The sequence below is a fragment of the Neovison vison genome, chromosome 12 (assembly GCF_020171115.1).
Source record: "Neovison vison isolate M4711 chromosome 12, ASM_NN_V1, whole genome shotgun sequence".
Taxonomy (NCBI): domain Eukaryota; kingdom Metazoa; phylum Chordata; class Mammalia; order Carnivora; family Mustelidae; genus Neogale; species Neogale vison.
The window spans coordinates 16,762,557-16,780,213 of record NC_058102.1 but is presented as its reverse complement, the minus strand read 5'-3'; the positions used below and the strand labels follow the sequence as shown (position 1 = coordinate 16,780,213).

The 17,657-nt window shown below is 49.4% G+C and overlaps 1 protein-coding gene across 4 annotated transcripts in view; it reads right to left on the bottom strand.

Annotated features, from left to right (window-relative positions):
• APPL2 (adaptor protein, phosphotyrosine interacting with PH domain and leucine zipper 2) overlaps positions 1-17,657 on the bottom strand; it is a 50,757-nt gene that overhangs the window by 15,992 nt on the left and 17,108 nt on the right. For all 4 annotated transcript variants that reach the window (XM_044226490.1, XM_044226488.1, XM_044226489.1 and 1 more), the window contains exons 3-10: positions 16,133-16,192; positions 15,509-15,580; positions 11,888-11,975; positions 8,340-8,381; positions 8,165-8,223; positions 7,287-7,433; positions 3,714-3,796; positions 1,398-1,556 (exon numbers count right to left, since the gene is read on the bottom strand). In XM_044226490.1, the coding sequence (XP_044082425.1) occupies positions 1,398-1,556; positions 3,714-3,796; positions 7,287-7,433; positions 8,165-8,223; positions 8,340-8,381; positions 11,888-11,975; positions 15,509-15,580; positions 16,133-16,192 (710 nt within the window). The remainder of the gene's footprint in view (positions 1-1,397; positions 1,557-3,713; positions 3,797-7,286; positions 7,434-8,164; positions 8,224-8,339; positions 8,382-11,887; positions 11,976-15,508; positions 15,581-16,132; positions 16,193-17,657) is intronic.

The window sequence follows — 17,657 nt, the reverse complement described above, 5'->3', positions numbered from 1 at the left end:
AGAACACCCGCCAGTACGAGGAAGCCCTCGCAGCACCTCAAGGTCTGGCTGCCTCTCCCTGAGTACTGGTGACATTCTAGAAATAATATTTCTTTACATCAAAGCAAAACTGCTTTGGAAAGAATCCAAATGCAGAGGGGCAGACGAGGCACAATCCGGCTTGGGTGACCCGGGAGTTAGGTGCTCTGCTCACACAGGAGATGCAGCCCGGGGCCAGCCCTGCGAGCCGGCGGCTGTCACCGCCCCCACCCGCCCAATGGCAGCCAGACACTGGCTTCTTGCAGAATCTGGAAACAGAATGAGTCCATCCCCGTTCGGAACTGAAAACCTAGATGCTCCTTCCTCTAAAACATGGACCTGAACTGCTCTGAGTCCATTGAGAGTCACCAGGATCCCCTCGGCTCCCGGCACCCAGAATCCTGGGGGCGTTTACCACACTGAGTTTTGCTCTTACAGGAGGTTTTGTGCGCTGCTTCCAAGACAAGTATCCAGTACCTGGCAAACACCACCAACCCTGCAGGGTTTTCTAGCCACACAGACTGACAGATATTTAACTTGTGATCTCAACGAGCTGGAAGAGCTTTGAGGAGCTCCATCTTGGTAAGAAAACAGCGGGCCGTTCCTCTCTGTAGATCCTCCATTTGGGAAATATCTGGCATATTTACCTGATTCAGTGTTTATCAAGTAGCAGCTTTGTGCAAGGCACGAGGCATCCTGTCTCAATCATTAGTTATTTCCAAAAACTGGTACTAGCTAGCATCCGAGTGCTTCCTACCTACTGGAAATGGCCTCATTCGGTCCTTGTGACAACTTTATTCAGTAGGTGTGATCATCGGCTCCATTTTGCACATGATGTGATTGAGGCCCAGCTAAGGCGGGGGTGACGGAACCAAGTCAGGGTCCTTACCACACCGAACGGCCTCGGTCTGCTCCTGGACACAAGGAAGCCCGAGCCTCCTCCCTTCAAGCCAAAGGGCCCCGAGTGTTACAGCGTGATTCTGTGTGTGAGAACCTGGAGGACCCCGAGGCTGGCTGGCCCACGGACTCCGGCCTCAGTGGCAGGCCTTGGGCACACGGCCCTCACCTGTCAGGGGCCGGGGCCAAGGGCGGGATGGGACAGAAACTCCCTACAGTCCAGGACGATGATGGTGAAGAACAGGCTATCTGCGTATAGTCCCCGCAACCAGCAACAAGGACGGCCCAGCGCTCAGAGTCGACACACTAGGTTCTTCTGAGACTGGTTCAAGCCCACCTCTCGGTGACCGGGGCCCTGAGGTGGGAAGGGCGGCGTGGGGGCGGGAGTTCTTGCCCAGCAGCAGCCACCCTCCCGACGACGCCGTCTAGCCACCTGAGGGAAAACCGACTTCAGAAAAAGAGGCACGCGGTGGCATTCTCACCTTCTGAGATTCAGGTAGCCAGCCTTCTGGATGAGGTTCCTGTTGATCTGTGGCGCGGCCACGTCAAAGTCCGGGGCGTAAACAGACTCATCAACAGAGAGCAGCTCCTGCTGGGACACGCGCATCTTCTCCGCTTCGGCTTCTAGTTCCCCCTGAATGCTTAAGACAGAAGGCGTCAGGTCAGCTGCTCCTCACGCCGACCCAGCACGGCTGAGCAGCCCACGGCGGAGCTGTGCCAGGCCTTCCTGCCCCATGGGGCTTCTTGCCCTGGAAGCTGGACACGGTGGGACCCGAGTCTGCTCTGCTACAAGTGGTCCTATATGGCCGCTGTTTTAGAACAGAACATGAGGAATAAATACCCCCGGACGACGCCTGAACCCAAGCGAAACAACTTCTCTGCTGACAAAGTGGTATCCAGGCTTAGAACTGTTGATGCAATTTTCTTTTAAAAGACTCATTCATCCATTTTAGAGGGGGAAGGAGGGGGAGAGAAAGAGACCACGCACACAAGGAGGCCGGAGCCTGACATGGGTCTCAACCCCAAAACCCCGAAATCATCACCCGAGCCAAAACCAAGAATCGGAGTCTTAACTGAGTGAGCCACCAAGGCGCCCCATGCTGATGCAAACTTTAGGAGAAAAGCTCTGATGAGCCCATCCTCAGGGCTGCCATGCAGGCTGCCTACGAAAGCGGGAAGAGAAGGAAGGTGGGAGGGAGGGAAGGAAACAGCAGTCGTTCCTGCCCTCCTTTCCACCCCCCGGGGCTCCCCTAAGGTGAAAAAGGGCCACTGGAGATTGGTCCCACCTCCTGGTCATTTTCTTTCTTTCCTTTTTTTTTTTTTTTTTTAAAAAAAGATTTTATTTATTTATTTGACAGACAGAGATCACAAGTAGCTAGAGAGGCAGGCAGAGAGAGAGAGAGAAGGAAGCAGGCTCCCCGCTGAGCAGAGAGCCCGATGTGGGGCTCGATCCCAGGACCCTGAGATCATGACCTGAGCCAAAGGCAGAGGCTTAACCCACTGAGCCACCCAGGTGCCCCCCTCCTGGTCATTTTCCTAAGTGCAGTGACAAAGACAAAGGCAATGCTTTTCCTTTTATGACAGCCTTGCCACTGAGCCTGGGCGGCTCAGCTGTTTAAGCATTTGAATCTTCCTTTTGGCTCAGGTCATGATCTCAGGGTTGAGTCCTGAGATCCAGCCCCTCATCGGGCTCTGTGTGGAGTCTGCTAAAGTTACTCTCTGTCTCCCTGTGCCCCTCCCTGTACTTGCTCACTTGCTCTAAAGCAAATTTTATTTTAAAGGTATCTTGAAATACAACATCCTCAAGAAAAGGAGCAACCTTCCTCTGTTTTTCCACACAAAATAAAATCCCATACTCCTACTTCCATTTTGTCTCTCTGCTTCCACTTTGTCTATCTGCTTCTCAGCTGCTCTCTCCCTCGCCATGCTCCAGGAATCAGGGAGTACTCCCGGAACCAGATCTGCGGTGTGAATGAAACAAGCCTCCTTGGGGCTCGCTGTCATGCACACTGGCAATGGAGGCAAGCCTGGCAGGACAGCCTGAAGAGAGGATGGTCTATTTTTTAAAAATAAGCATTTGATGGGCGCCTGGGTGGCTCAGTGGGTTAAAGCCTCTCTTTTCGGCTCAGGTCATGATCCTAGGGTCCTGGGATTGAGCCCCACATCGAGCTCTCTGCACAGCAGGGAGCCTGCTTCTTCCTCTTTCTGCCTGCCTCTCTGCCTACTTGTGATCTCTCTCTGTCAAATAAATAAATAAAATCTTAAAAAAAAAAAATCATTTGCGAGGCTGAAGTGCGATTTGTTAAATTAATTCCAAAAAAGCATAAAGCCCCATAATCAGTCATAAATGGCTGTGATGGCCAGTTTCCTAAAGAGTCACAGCACTTCTGGCTGTGAGCCCCTTGGTTCCAAAGGGGAAACGAGGCCACGTCTAAATCCACAGCCAGCCTACACTGGGCCCACGGGCTGTGGAGGCCGCTGTGACACAGGGAAGATCTCCCTCAGCACGAGCACTGGGACTTGACAGGAAAGTCCCTTCATAGACGCATCATCTTTTCTTTAAGCTATATAATCTGTTCACGTGGTGGGCACACCTCTGGGCTCCCCACACAGTAGGGGGGTGGATACACGGAAGGCATTACTTTCCATCCTCAGTATTCCCAAATACCAGCAGCTAAGAAGGGGCCAACTGCCCAGAGTCCCCATGGTGGCGGGGCTCTGTCCCCCCCACCTCCCAGAGGGATGGATTCAGCAGGAAAGGCAGAGGCCCCCGGACCCAGAGTGGAGTGCAGCCTTACCTCTGGACCATGTCCGCAACTGAGGATAAAAAGCTGTTCATATTTTGGGAAAACATCTCTGCTCCCTTCTTAAAGAAGTTAATCTGAAAGACAGAATGATGATGTTCTGAAGGTCCCCTAGGAAAGGTGACCAGTGAGCGCATCCAGCGTGGGACTGAGCGCGGTGGGAGGGGGCGACCCTAGCTGGCCAGCCGAGCCCCCCTCTCTCCCACCCCCGCGGAGTTCCTCCCAACCCAGTGCACTGCAGACTGGGGACACTGGGAGCTCTTACGGACAGGCCAGGGAACACCGGGGATAATGTGAGTTCACTGCCTGGCACATACTAGAGGAGGTGCGTCGGGAGTTCCTACTGCCAATTATTTCTGATGGTCTCATCGTCAGCTCTTCTCCTCTGCGAATTCTGTGAATTTTGGATAGAAAGCTTCTAGGGGGCCAAGGAGCAGGTCTACACCTTGGCGTCCCCAGGGGCTTCTATCAGCGGGTGACAGCTGACGTGCATGGCCAGAACCAGACAAGCACTGGGTGGAGCGCGGCGGGAGGTGCTCAGAGCAGCAAACCCCAGAGGCTGCCGTGACCCTGTCAGTGAGTCATGCGCGGCTTGAAACACAGGCTGGATAGAGGATGCGGCTGGGATGCTGCCCTTCCAACCCCGACGTCAACCCAGGGGGGACTGTGGGTGTGAAGGAGGCAGCAGGGCTCTGGGCCTGAACAGCTGCCCGGACGGGTGAACTCCCTTCCGGCACCCAGCGTTCTGGGATGCGGGCTCTCTGCGCTCAGGGGAGGGTGGCCCAAGGAGGGCTCCGTCTCTTCTGAAAATAAAAACTTCAATTGCTGGCTTTTGGGGAACAAATAAAAAGCAAGTCCTTACTTCCTGTGATTCCAGGGTGTTCACTTTCCAGAAGGCTGGGTTGCCTCACAAGCCCTGATGGGCAGGGCACAGGGAGGGGCCCGCCTCTGTGCATGACTGACATCTGTCACCATCCCGCCCCAAAGCTCAAGTCTCCATTTCTTCCCATGCCAAGACTTTAAAAAAATCCGAATACTGGAGGTGACCTGTCCCATCTTACGTGCCTGATCACAGAAAGGTAAGAGTTGAAAGCCTGAGTCACGAGTAAAGGGAGAAAAGGCTTAGCTTTGGACATGGACTTCTCTCACATTCTGGGCCAGCTCAGGTGTCTGATCTGGAAGCAGCCCCTGCCCTGTGCGGTGGGCACGGAACTCATTCACGCACCCTGGTGAGGCTGGCGGGCTTCGCATGCTGACATCCTGGGGAAGGATACACCCCCATGCCCTTAGTTTTCACAGGATAAGAACAGGATGATCATGATTATCCTAATGTAAGGTAATCATGTGGGGCGCTGCTCTGGCCCCGTGATCTTTTAATCATACGGAGATCAAAACAGCAAATGCCCTTCTGAATCTCTGAAACCTCAAACATCAAAGTCTGTTCAAGGAGCCTTCTGCATTTCTAAGGACACAGCCTCCCAGTGGCTTTCCTCTTTCCCCTCCCTGAACTCCCTGGAATTTATACTCCAAATTCCATGGCTTAGCTCCTCTGCTATTCTGTAAGTTCGGGGGATGCAGGTGGGGGGTTGCTCCTGCAATCCCTCAGTCTGATCTGAAGGGACGGAAGGGAGGGAGGGATGAGATCCCGGCTGCTCCAGCCACCGTCCATCGGATCTACCCTGTGACTACTATCCTGGACTTGATTTCTGGGATCTCGTAAACCTGTACGGTTTGTAAAACCTGTTTCAGGCATGACGACTGAATGCTGATCTCAGTGCAAACCTGTTCAACAAGGCCCAGGGGAGGCAGAAATGAAGTCAAACAGCCTGCACTGAAGCGGGTGGTGCCAAGAAGCCTGACTCAGTGCCGCATTATCCAGAGACCCAGATTCTCGGGCCTTCGGAGCCACAGGAAGTACAGTGGTCCGACGGCCACCAGTCAAAAAGGTGGACGCTTAGTCAACATGTATTTAAAACGGCTGATGAGGCTGGAGGAGAGCGAATGCTTTGGAATCATCCAAAAGATTTATGGGTTAGACAACAACTGATCTAAGCAAAGGAGTTCTAGTTTTCTGCGGGATGTGAAGTCTGCAGCAGGAGGGATTTTCTAGTCTTGGTCTTGGAATCTTGGTACTTTGCACATGAAAAGGGAAATAGGCCTCCTCAGTCCTCAAAGATGCTGCTGCTGCCACCCATCAATGACTGTGGCATGCTCTGCTCTGTGTCCCCAGGCCTGGGGCAGGGTGGGAGGCAGTTTGCTAGCACCGCTGGGGGTGGCATTCACTTAGCTGACCCCCCGCTCTTTAGAGGCCAGGACTCGTGCTCCACAGGCCACCACTGTCAATCCAGGGAGAACAGACAGGACAGGAGGCATTAACGAGACAGCAGAGACAGCACCGGCGCTCTCCAGCACCCGGGCCCTCCGCCTGGCAGAGGCGGCACCGGCGCCCACCGCGAGAAGCTGGACGCTGCAGGGTCTGCCGTGGACCGGAGCCCAGGGCCGGACAGGGCCAACTTTGGGCTCAACCCGGCTTTACCCAGAGGACACAGACAGATTATAGCGCTCTGCTTACATATCACCCCTGAAGGCAGAAGCCGCCTTGAGTTACCTTGCCTTTCAACGTCACAACCACATGAAAAGATTACTGAGCTTGAATGCCTAAAGATCCTCCCTTGCTCCCCTTTCCCAAACTGAAGGATCCTGATGCTGTTTTCTGAAATACACGTATTTTTTAACATGTATTAAAAAAGAATAGATGCTCACACATGTGGCATTTTAAATAAAAAGTTGCTGACTGTTTTCTTCTCAACATTCTGCTTCCTGACATCCCCTTCTATTCCTAGGTTGTCAACGGAGAGAAGATTCCCGGGTGTGTTTCCTGCATGCTGGGGTGCGGTGTTAGAGTCTGTGTAAGTGGGGTTCCAGCAGGGCAGGGATGGAGGGGAGGGGGGTGCCATCCACCATGAATGGACACTCACTCCTGTCCCTGCCAGGCTGGTGCTGCCCGGCCAGGGCCCTGCCCTGCCACTGGAGACTCCGGACAGACGAGTGTTCAGGAGACCACTAACGGGGAAGAAGCCACATCCATCCCGGACAGACTTCAGCAAGCTACAGCAGTATTTTGCCACGGCCCAGAAGCCAAGGTGCCGGCCATGGCCTCAGCAGTGAGAAGAGCCCAGCTGAGGGTGAGCCTCGCCACACAGAGCAGCAGGGACCGTGTGTGGGTCCTAAGCTAAAGGCCCAGCTCTACCAACCTGAGCAGTTCTGCTCCTCAGAACATTAGACCAGGCCTGGCTCTCACTTGGCTCAGAGACAAAGCGTCATGCCAGTGCCCCGTCCGGCCCCGTGGGAGGCGTGGGACAGAGGCCGTCACTGCCTGCACGTCCAGCCTAACAATCCGCCCCCCTGGAAGCTCTCCACATGCTGAACCTAAGGAAGGTTCCAGGGAGGTTCCAGGGAGGTGATGCGTACGTGTTTCTTTCTCTGAAACGCTAGCTCAGCAGGCACACCGGGTGGTTGTCCCCAGCTGGCTCAGGGCTCAGCCCTCAGGGGACAGGCACGGCCTACCTGTCCGTGGGCAAAGCCTATCATGGGCTCCATCATGGCCACGCGCTTTCTGTCCTGCAGCGCATTGAGGGCGCAGTAGTACTGGAGGGAGGAGAGGTGCTGTTTGCGTCGCGCGGCTGCCACCTCTTTCACGACATCCGTCTTCACCTGGGTGAGAGGCGAAGGCAAACGTCAGGCTGTCTGAAGGATGTGGCCGTTCTGTAAGAGCATGAAGCTTCAACAGTGTGTGTTTACTCATGAGACCCATTTCTGTGACCAGTACAATAAAACTCAGATAAGGTTCCCCTTTATGTTTTAAAAACTCCCAATTAAAGAAGTATTAGCATCTCCGTGCTTATGAGGCTTCCCCGGGGTGAAGCCAAGTACTCCCCGAGCCTTTAGGAGAACAACTCAGGGGCCTGCACTGAAAGCCACAAACATTTTAGTTCACTCCTAAGACTGTATTCCAAGGAAGTAATTTAGCTCAAGGAAATCATGCAACAGAAGTAGGAATTTAGATGCATTCAAATGGGCAATATCATCTACAGTAGCAAAAAAGCACGAGTTAGAGAAGCAGAGCCAACACCCAGGGCAAGAAATTCAAGTGACCTGAATACGGATGCGGCAGACAAGCACAAGGTACCGAGCTAATCTGAGATCATTGTGCAAATGTAATTATACAATGGTTCCAAGTTGCTGTCTAATAAACCACGTTGAAAAGCTAGAATAGGGAGGTAGAAGACTACTTATGAGATTCAGAATAATTAAAAATCTACGTATATGAAAGAAAAAAAAGAATTCATCAAGGTACCCTCAATGCCATGAATTCACAGCAGGAACGTAGAAAAGGAGCTTAAGTAAGTGACGTGAAAAACACCATGTCAGGTAGGTGTTCTTACCTTCTCATTCTCCTTTTTTTTAGGAAGCCTGCTATATTTTGCCATTGAGAGGTCATGCTCTAAAAATAAAGAGGCATTTTAGCACCCAGATGGGTTGAAAGGCAAGAACATTCATTCAGCATCTCCACCCACACACATACTAAACCCACGCGCCAAGAACGGAGAGGATGCCTACCATTACTGGCGAGTCCAAAAAGATCCTTTAAAGTGCTAACCTCTGAACGAGAGAAAAAAAAAAAAAATCTTAGAGCAAAGGAAAGTAAAATATGCCAACCCAGAGCTCTTGCTTCCCCAAGAAATAAAAGTCCATGTGCGGAAGGAAGACGGCTCTGTGAGCCCCTCCTCCGGGCCTCTGCCCTCACATGGCTCTGGCCTCCTGGTCTGACTGGAGTTTGTGGCTTCAGCTGCATCCCAAACTTGGGACCCCGACTGACTGTGACCACCCACTCCTTGTTGACTGCATCTGGGGGGGGTCTATGAAGCAGAGGGTCCCCGGGGGAAGTGGGCTGGAGTGTGCGGTGGACAGGTGCTCTTCAGGGAGACCTGGAGTATACAGCAAAGCTCGGACTCTCCTGCCCCCCACAAAAGAATGTTCTAATACCTCTTTCCTCACAATACCTGGACCATACTTAGAACCTAGAAAGGCCTTTGGCTGGCCATTTTTTAAAAAAATTTATTTATTTTCAGAAAAACAGTATTCATTATTTTTTCACCACACCCAGTGCTCCATGCAATCTGTGCCCTCTATAATACATCTGGCAAAGCCACCACTAACAAAGGAATATGGGGGTGCTTATTTGCAAGAGCAAGTGCACGAGCAGGGGGGAAGGGCAGAGGTGGAAGAAGAAGCAGGCTCCCCGCTGAGGGACTCCAGAGATCATGACCTGAGCCAACGGCAGCCCCTTAACCGCTTAACCACTGAGCCACCCAGGCCCCCAGGGTATTTGTTTTAATGACAAAGTCTGAAGCTATCTTGCACAGTGTACCTGCGACAAGCCAACACACACCACCATTTCCTCCTGTGGGTGCCACACGCCTCACGCATGAGGACGTATAACAAAGTCCAAGATAGAGAAGAAAAAACGATGAGGTCAATGAGGGTGATGGCTGTCCAAGGTTAAAAAAAAAACACAGAGACATCTAGAAGAAAGCAATACTTTCTACAACTCTGCCACGATCAGTTTTGCTTCATCAAACAAAGGAAAGCATTTTCATACCTTTTATGTCTTTTTCTGTTTGTCTCAAAACTGCCTCCAGCTTTCTAATCTCTCTTCATGTTATTCTTAAGCTTTCAGGTATGGGGCTGCTTTCTGCATTTCCCTTTCTTCCCCTCTCCCTTTCACTTCCTACCGGAGCACTCTCCGGGGGTTTCCCTTCTCAGGTCAAATAGCTTCCTTAATTGGTTTGTGTTCTCTTCATTTAGATATGTCCTTGGATCGGTGCAGAAATGGAAAAGGAGGCGAAACGTCAGGTAAAAACCATCACGTGGAGGGGAGGCCAGATTCTAGGCTGGTTCTCGAGCTGACTCAAGCATGACCTGGGCCAAACACTACACACTTGCATGCTGGTGTCGTCAGAGAAGGTTACTGTGATTCACTGTTTCCAAAGATACTGAAGAGGCTTCTCTTTTTACTATTACCACATAGTTTTATTCTCTTAAAAAAAAAAAAAATTGCCATCCTAGGCAAATACTATTAATCCACACTTGAGTCCTACAGGCCCGACAAGGCCTGGTCATTACCACTGCCGGGACCCTCTGGCCCGGGCTACCTCCCACCCCAAAGCTGAAAGACACAAATCTGACAATGTAGGTCGGGGTTGGGGGGGTGATTATTTTCTGTCTAAAAGACTCGGAGTTTGTTCTTAAAACGATATCCCCACACATTTCGATGATTTTATTTAGAGAAAATCTTTATGAAAAAATGCACTAAGACTCTCAGTTCGCAGTGGATAATCAGCACGGGACTACATGCAGCTTTGGGATTTGCATGCTATTACAGACGAGCAACACACAAAACCGCTAAAAGTCCTGCTCAAGCAAGGCTTCTTCTCACACACGCTGACCTATCATTTATTGTTCTTTGTCAGGTTTCAGCACTGTCACACTGCCCCTGGCAAATGATGATGAGGTCTACCCCTGCTCCCTAGAGCCTCAGGTGACATGATCACAGGGAATCTCCATATGGGTGGGTGTGGGGAGAAGACCATCTTTAAGATGTGCTGTGTCTTTCCTGCCTGAATAAATTTTATATATTAAGGTGAGTATATATATATACATATATAGAAATATATGTATATATATGTGTTTGTGTATATATATCTATATATATGATTTTATTTAAGGTGAAAATATATATATGTGTATATATATGACTTCATTTAAGGTGAATATATATATATATGTATATATATATATGACTTCAGTTCAGAGCAAGAGAGTGGGAGAGCGAGCACGAGGCGGGTGGGGGGAGAAGCTGAATTCCCAGTGAGCAGGGATTCTGATGTGGGGGTCGATTCCAGGACCCCAGGATCATGACCTGAGTCAAAGACAGACACTTAACCAGCTCAGCCACCCAGACGCCCCCGAAGAGGCAGTACTATACTGAACAGATCTCTGAGTACCTGGTTTAGATTTCTTTGGCCAGCAATTTTTATATTGGTGTTCTAGAAAATATAATTCTTCCATCTCTAAGCAGTGAATATTTTCAGTGACATAAAGAACAAAAAGACTAGAAAGTCTGGGTTCCCTTTTGAATTATCAACTACTTTTTTTTTTAAGATTTTTTGTTCTTTTTTATTCATTTTTTGACTACCTTGATTTTCAAGAGACAGAAAATTACTCTAAAGCTTTGTTTTACTTTTTCACTGAAGAACCAAAAATAGTCTAGAAGGGCAACCAGGCTCTCTGAACCAGTCCCAGATGTACCGACCCACTAAAATTTGAGCTCCAGGAGAACAGGGAGCTTGTCTGCCTTGTTCATGGCTGCAGCTCAGGGTCTAGCACAGGTAAAGCATGGTCCCTGCCCCTCTGTCCCTCTCTAAGCCATCCACGTTACATTCCAAAGCATTCATGGCTCCCCCAAAACAGCATGCCTCCTATAAATGCTCTAAACCAGTAATACAAACCTTGCCATCTTTGTCTCCTTGGTAAACACTTACTCATCTTTCAAAACCCAGCACAGAGATCACCTCCTCCAAGAAGCCCTCTCTGCCACCCTAACTTCAAAAGGGTAATCACACCGTTCCGTATGCTGTTTTTATTCTTTGTACCTCTCTCTCCGGCTGCCCTCATCACATAATGTTATGATTGTTTCCAAGTCAGTTTTCTCATTAGCCTATAACCTTCCTTTAGGGGAGCCAAGAACATAGTGGAGATTCAGTGAAAGGTAGCTAAACTGAAGTGCTCCGAAAAAGAAAGGAATTTCTCAGTGATGCACAGATTTAAAGAAATTAGGGCGCCTGGGTGGCTCAGTGGTTTAAGCCGCTGCCTTCGGCTCAGGTCATGATCTCAGGATCCTGGGATCGAGTCCCGCATCGGGCTCTCTGCTCAGCAGGGAGCCTGCTTCCTCCTCTCTCTCTCTGCCTGCCTCTCTGCCTGCTTGTGATCTCTCTGTCAAATAAATCAATAAAAATCTTTAAAAAAAAAGAAATTAATACAGTCAGAACAATTATGAAATGAATTGATGTTTTGCAGGTAACTGGCAACGAACTCAGCAACTTTACCTGTGAGATCCTTTTCTCGAAATCGTATAATAGGTAGAATCATTGTGTCTGCCAACTGTTTCGCCAACTCTGTATGGAGAACATTAAGCTGAAAAAAGAGAGAAATCTTATTGAAAAAAATTAAACCCACTATAAAGGACACTGCTTTCCACACAGGATCACACTGGACAATTCTGTGTGTTTCAAGAGTTCTGCTACATTTCCTCAGCAAATAAACAACACTTCATGAAGCTGCAAATGATACAGGCCCAGAGGTACTCAAAACTAAATGCAAAGTTCTGAGTGGGCCTCAGTTAGGTTTGCTAAAGCAGTCTCTGAGCCCATGGCTACGGACTGTGTACGGTGCAAACCAGGCTGAGCCACACCAGCTGGAGGAGAACACATTCATGTCCTTGTAGTGAGCACAGCTCGCTGGGAGCATTCACCTCAGGTCACACGTTACCAGTCACCATGCGCGCACTCCCTCTCAGAAGGGCTGAGGTCACGCTTGCAAGACCAGCCCGCTGGGAGCCTACTAACCCTAAAACCACAGCAGCCGCAGGCCTGGGAGTTACTCTGGAGAGTTACATGCTTTGTATCCCTTGGTTCTCACCCACTCTGAGAGTCTGGTCTTACTGACTGTACCTATGTACCAGGTAGACAAACAACTCTCCACATCCAGACAGCAAAGAGGCAGAACGGTTGGGATTTTCATCCTGGGCTACTGGAATTCAAACTCCAGGTTTCTCCCATTATACCGTATTGGATAGAGAGTCTAATGCTCACGAAGTTGCCCAAACTTCAAATGTCTGGTAGTCTAGACATCAGCAACGAACACATATTACTAAAGATGTTTTGGGATTCCTGCTTGGGGAACAAAGGGAAATCACCCAGCAGTCTTTTTGGCAGTGTGCATCTGGCCAAGCTTCTTTCAGCGATGACAGCAGCATACGAGGCCCCTCTGTACCCACAGCTCTCCCACCAACAGATCTGGTCCTTCAGGGCTGTACTTCCAGAACTGCTCTGAAAAGCTTACAGACAATCATTTGCCAGGCAGGGGAGCTGGAGGCCAAGCAGTTAATGTCCTATCTTTCAATCATCAAGACAAAGCACAGCAGCTTTGTTCTGCTGAGAACGCAGGAGGACACACATGCCAATAAATGCCACCAAGACAGAATGTGTTAACTACTTTTCCTGAATAACTTCAGGAAATGTACTGTTTTTTTACTAACAGTTAAGTGAATGAAAGTCAACCAGCGTACCTACTATGTGTCTGGCTGTGTGTTCAATGACCTGATATACATTATCTCACTTAATCTCTACAACAGCCCAGTTAGGTGGGCTTTCTCACTGCTGCCACTTAGAGATAAAGACACCAAAAATCAGGGTGATTACGTGGTTTTCCAGGCATCATTCACTTTTGGAATGGTAAATTTCCTATCGACTCATTGTCTTCCTTATTTCTTAAGGATCAAGGGGTTTGGCACCAACTTTTTGCCCTGGGGTTTTTGAGAGGGATGGGACAATCACTTCTCAACACCGTGCCTTAGCTCAAGAGAGTGGAAAGAGATTGGCACTTCAATATCGTCATCCTGAAAATGAGGAGATACCACCTTCCCTGCATGGTTACTGTGATGACAAAAGAGTAACCCGAATAGAAAACACTCAGAGTAGAGGGACTGATGCACACTCGTTGGCGCATCCATAATGATGGTGAATTTCCTGTTTCAGGTGCACTCAGTGGAAGTGATCTAGGAACCCTGCCTTTGGGGAAATCAACAAGGACAGAAATTTCTATATGCATACAACATGGAGTGTCTGGTTCCTAGGGATTCCATTAAAAATATAAGCCACCCCAAATCTCTACTTTTAGTTGTTTTTTTTCTGAGTCAAGTTACTTGTCTTGAAAATTTTCCAACCTGATTCAGGCCCCGGTAGAGAAAACAACCTGAAAATCTACTCAGAAGCCTCCCACCTGAGCTAACGGCTTTCATGCACATAGGTCTCCACACCAAGAGGCTTGTTTGAGAAGCCCCGACAGGACCGAGCTTCTGGGAGGCCGTCATACCACCTAAAACATCACACTCCCAGCCGTCCAGCCTTTGGGAATGATTCACCCCCCCCCCCAAAAGCATCATCATTCCTGCCCTGAAAGGAGGGTTAGAAGTAAGTATCTTAAACTGGAAATATCGGTTCTGGGTGTCTGACAACTAACCACATTTCCTTAGCAACTGGCTCTGGTCAAGAAAAGACCTGACTTCAGAGGGTGTAGTCCGCTGCTTCTCCCCCTGGGCTCCTTATTCATGGCTAATTAGGAAACATTTGTCTCCTCACTTCCAAAAAAATTACTTTTTACTCCTCTATTACTTTTTTCCATTCATGCTCCTCCTCTTCTGGAAAAGACATCTATCCATTTTAAACATACACTGTGAAAAGAGTCAGAGTCGTGGAGAAAGTACGAAGCTGAAAAAGAACTGGACGACAGTTCTTTTATATCCTGTGATATCTCCCTTTACAACCTTTTACATCTGTTATAGCCTGAGTGCCTACAACAGTATCTACTACACAGCAGGTGGTCAATACGTGTTTGCTGAACGAGTATCAACGTGCTGGGTTGACTTGTTGACTGAATGACCATGCAATGTTAGTTTCACATTTTATAAACTGAAGACAGTATCTCTTCTACACCAGCGCCTGGATAGTGAAACGGCACCTGCATATTCTTTTGCTTCTTCATCATCATTTTCTGCTGTGAGAACTGCAAGGTCCTTGAAAGATGAAATACGATTTCATACTGACCCAGTTCTGCAGAGGGTTCTGCTCAGCACCAGGAGCATCTGAGCTGCAGTGTTTATCACAACTGGGATTTATGTACTTCTCTTGTAAGAATCACCTGTTTTTCACAAATGTTCCCAATGTATTATGCAGTACAGCTACAACGACAGTTGCATGACACCCTCTGTGGTGGCGTGAATCCTGCCCGCCCTCATCCTCCCCCAAAGAAAAGTCCAAGCAGAACATGTGAGTCTTCAGAAACGAGGTCTTCCCAGATGTGATGACGGACCTCCAGATGAGACCATCCTCAGTTATCCAGGTAGGCCTTAATTCAATGACAAGTGTCCTTACACAAAGAGAAGACACAGAGGGAAGGAGTGAAGTGGGGTTGGGAGGAGGCCATGGCAAGGTGGAGCCATGCCATGGGACAGTCAGGGGCCACAGAAGCCAGAAGAGGCCACAGAAGATTCTGCCTCGGGCCTCTGGAGGGAGCCTGGCCTTGCCAACAACTTGATTTCATACTTCTGGCCTCCAGAACTGGGAGAGAATAAATGTCTACTGTTTTAAGCCACCTACTTGTAATTTATTACAAGCAGTTGGAGAAACCAATACACCCTTCTTAGGAAATTGAATTCTCAGAAATCTCTCTTGGTCCATTGTTCACGTATAACAAAGCTTTTCTCCTCACACCAGGAACAAACATAATCGCATACAACTTGTCTTATGAAATGAGCCTTGGAAGATCAGCAAGTTGAGATATACTCTGAGATATTTAAGGAGATATCTAAAATGGAAAGTGGGCCAACACAAAGATGAAATAAAGTTCAGGAAGGAATCAAATCAAATTTTGCCATGTTGTGATCTTACCTCATCTACCACTTTGGCAAAATAGTGGAGTGTAGAAATTACTTCTTCATCGCCTTTGCCAAGAGCAAAATTCTAAGACCAGAGAATAAAAGACCCGGGTGTTAAGGCTTGGGGAGTCGGCGCTACCACCCCACCCACGTCCCACGGCCCTCCACACCAGTCCCCACTCTGCCCCCGAGCACACAAGGTGTCGCGGTGTCTGGATGCAGCAAACGAGCGCGCTAGCCTCGTCCTGCCCCGCGATGCTCTCAGCCGCCCCTCCCTGACTATCCCTTTGTTGGCCATCGCCCTTGTTCTGTCTGGACATAACGTCATCTTTGAGTTTAGTTCCTGGAACTGGGTTATTTCCTGGAATTTGATTCCTCAGATCACGAACCCTCAAGGCAGTGGGTGACTTCTGTAGGCTAATTAGAATATACCATAAAGACTTTGGGATAATCACCAATTAGAATTTATGAGGGGAAAGGAAAAGGCAAGACAAGAGAAAAAACAGGAGTGGACCACAAACGAAAAGAAAGAAGGAAATCAAAGCCTCTCAAGGATGCCCTTGGAGAATTCCTTACAAGACCGCCACTCACGAGGGCCCCGAGCACAGCTTCACGTGCCAGGTGAGTCCCCAGTTACCTGTTTCTCATACGCCAGCAGCTGCTTCGAGAGCTGGTGGGTGGCCAGGCACATCTCATTCTGCAGGGAGAGGAGAAAAGCGGGTAAGATGTGTCCAACACACACAGAGGCACCAGAGAAACGTCACCTCAGAGAATCCCCTAAAAAAATGTATGTGTGTGTCTGTGAAATAACAGTTTGTTCAGAAATTATTTGGAAAACAAGAGCAAAACAAATTAAAAGGGTTAAAGCTCCCCCCCCCCCGCCGACAATTTACAAATTACTGCTCCTTCTGGTCAGTCAGTAGAAAAAAAATGTAGCGAGCAATTACGCTGTGCCCAGCATCCAAGAAAGATGCCGTCCCTGTCCTCACAGGATTTACTGGGGAAGCAGACACCAAAAAATGGTTACAAGCATGATGAGAACTGCAAAGGAAATCGCGGACATGTTCGGGCTATAGTAGGAGCACGCAGATGGTCTCTGAGGAAGAGAGGTTCTAAGCGGACCCCTGAAGACAGACGAGGACTTAGCCGTGGGAACCAGCTTTCTAGAGGAGAGACTCGCATGTGGAAAGCAGCACAGGCTGTCTTACCCAGGTAGGCCTTAATTCAATGACAAATGTCCTTATTCACAGAGAAGACAGCAGAGTGTAGCTGGAGCAGGGGGTGCAGGTGTGCAGGCGAGACGAGGCTGGCTGTGCGGGCAGAGGGCACACAAACTCCAGGGTCCACATCTGGCCTGGACTCTAAGTGCAGTGGGAATTTCAGCAGCACTGGGACCTGATCAGATCCAGCAAACCCAAGAGGGCTAGGTCGGTCCTGCTGGCTAGGAACACAGAAGCACAGCTGCCCTGTCCTGGGAGGCCCGTTTTGTGCCACTTTTCACTGGCCTATATTGTTCATCTTCCTCTTCTCCGATTTATCCCTCTAATCTCTGGATGTGGGGCAGTTTCCCACCATTAGCCTCCCACAGTCGATGCCCTCCGTCTAGAACACGTGTTTTCCATCTCTAAAGCTCACTGAAAGCTTCTCTTCAGATTCAGGACTCACTCCTAGCAGAGGAGAGAGCCACAGGGTCTGACTGGAGAGGAGGGGAGGGCACCGGCTGGCCTTGGCCTTGGCCTTCACTTACTTTCTAATTCTAGGCTTGCTGTTCCTTTAGGGGCAAGGCCTGAACTCTGCAGGGGCTTGTTTTCTTTACCTTGGTTTTCCTTTGCAAGACCCATCGGAGTCCTAATCCTACTTTGTTCAGCCCTCTTTGCTGGCAACCAGCCAACCTGTTCCCAGACTTCCTTCACTGGCCCCAAGGAATAGGCACTAATTGGCCCTGAAACATGGCTATCTCCCTTTTCCCCCAGAATAAAACAAGCACATATAAGAAAAGTTCCCGGCTTTGGCATCTTACCAGGGTGCCCCTCCTTTCAAAACAAACCAGAGCTGGTGGCCACAGAGCCAAGAGGAGGCAGGTGAACAGATGCACAAGCACTAGCCCCACACCGGGGGAGGGGACGCGATGGCTGCCAACACATGGCAGCCTCTCAACAAAT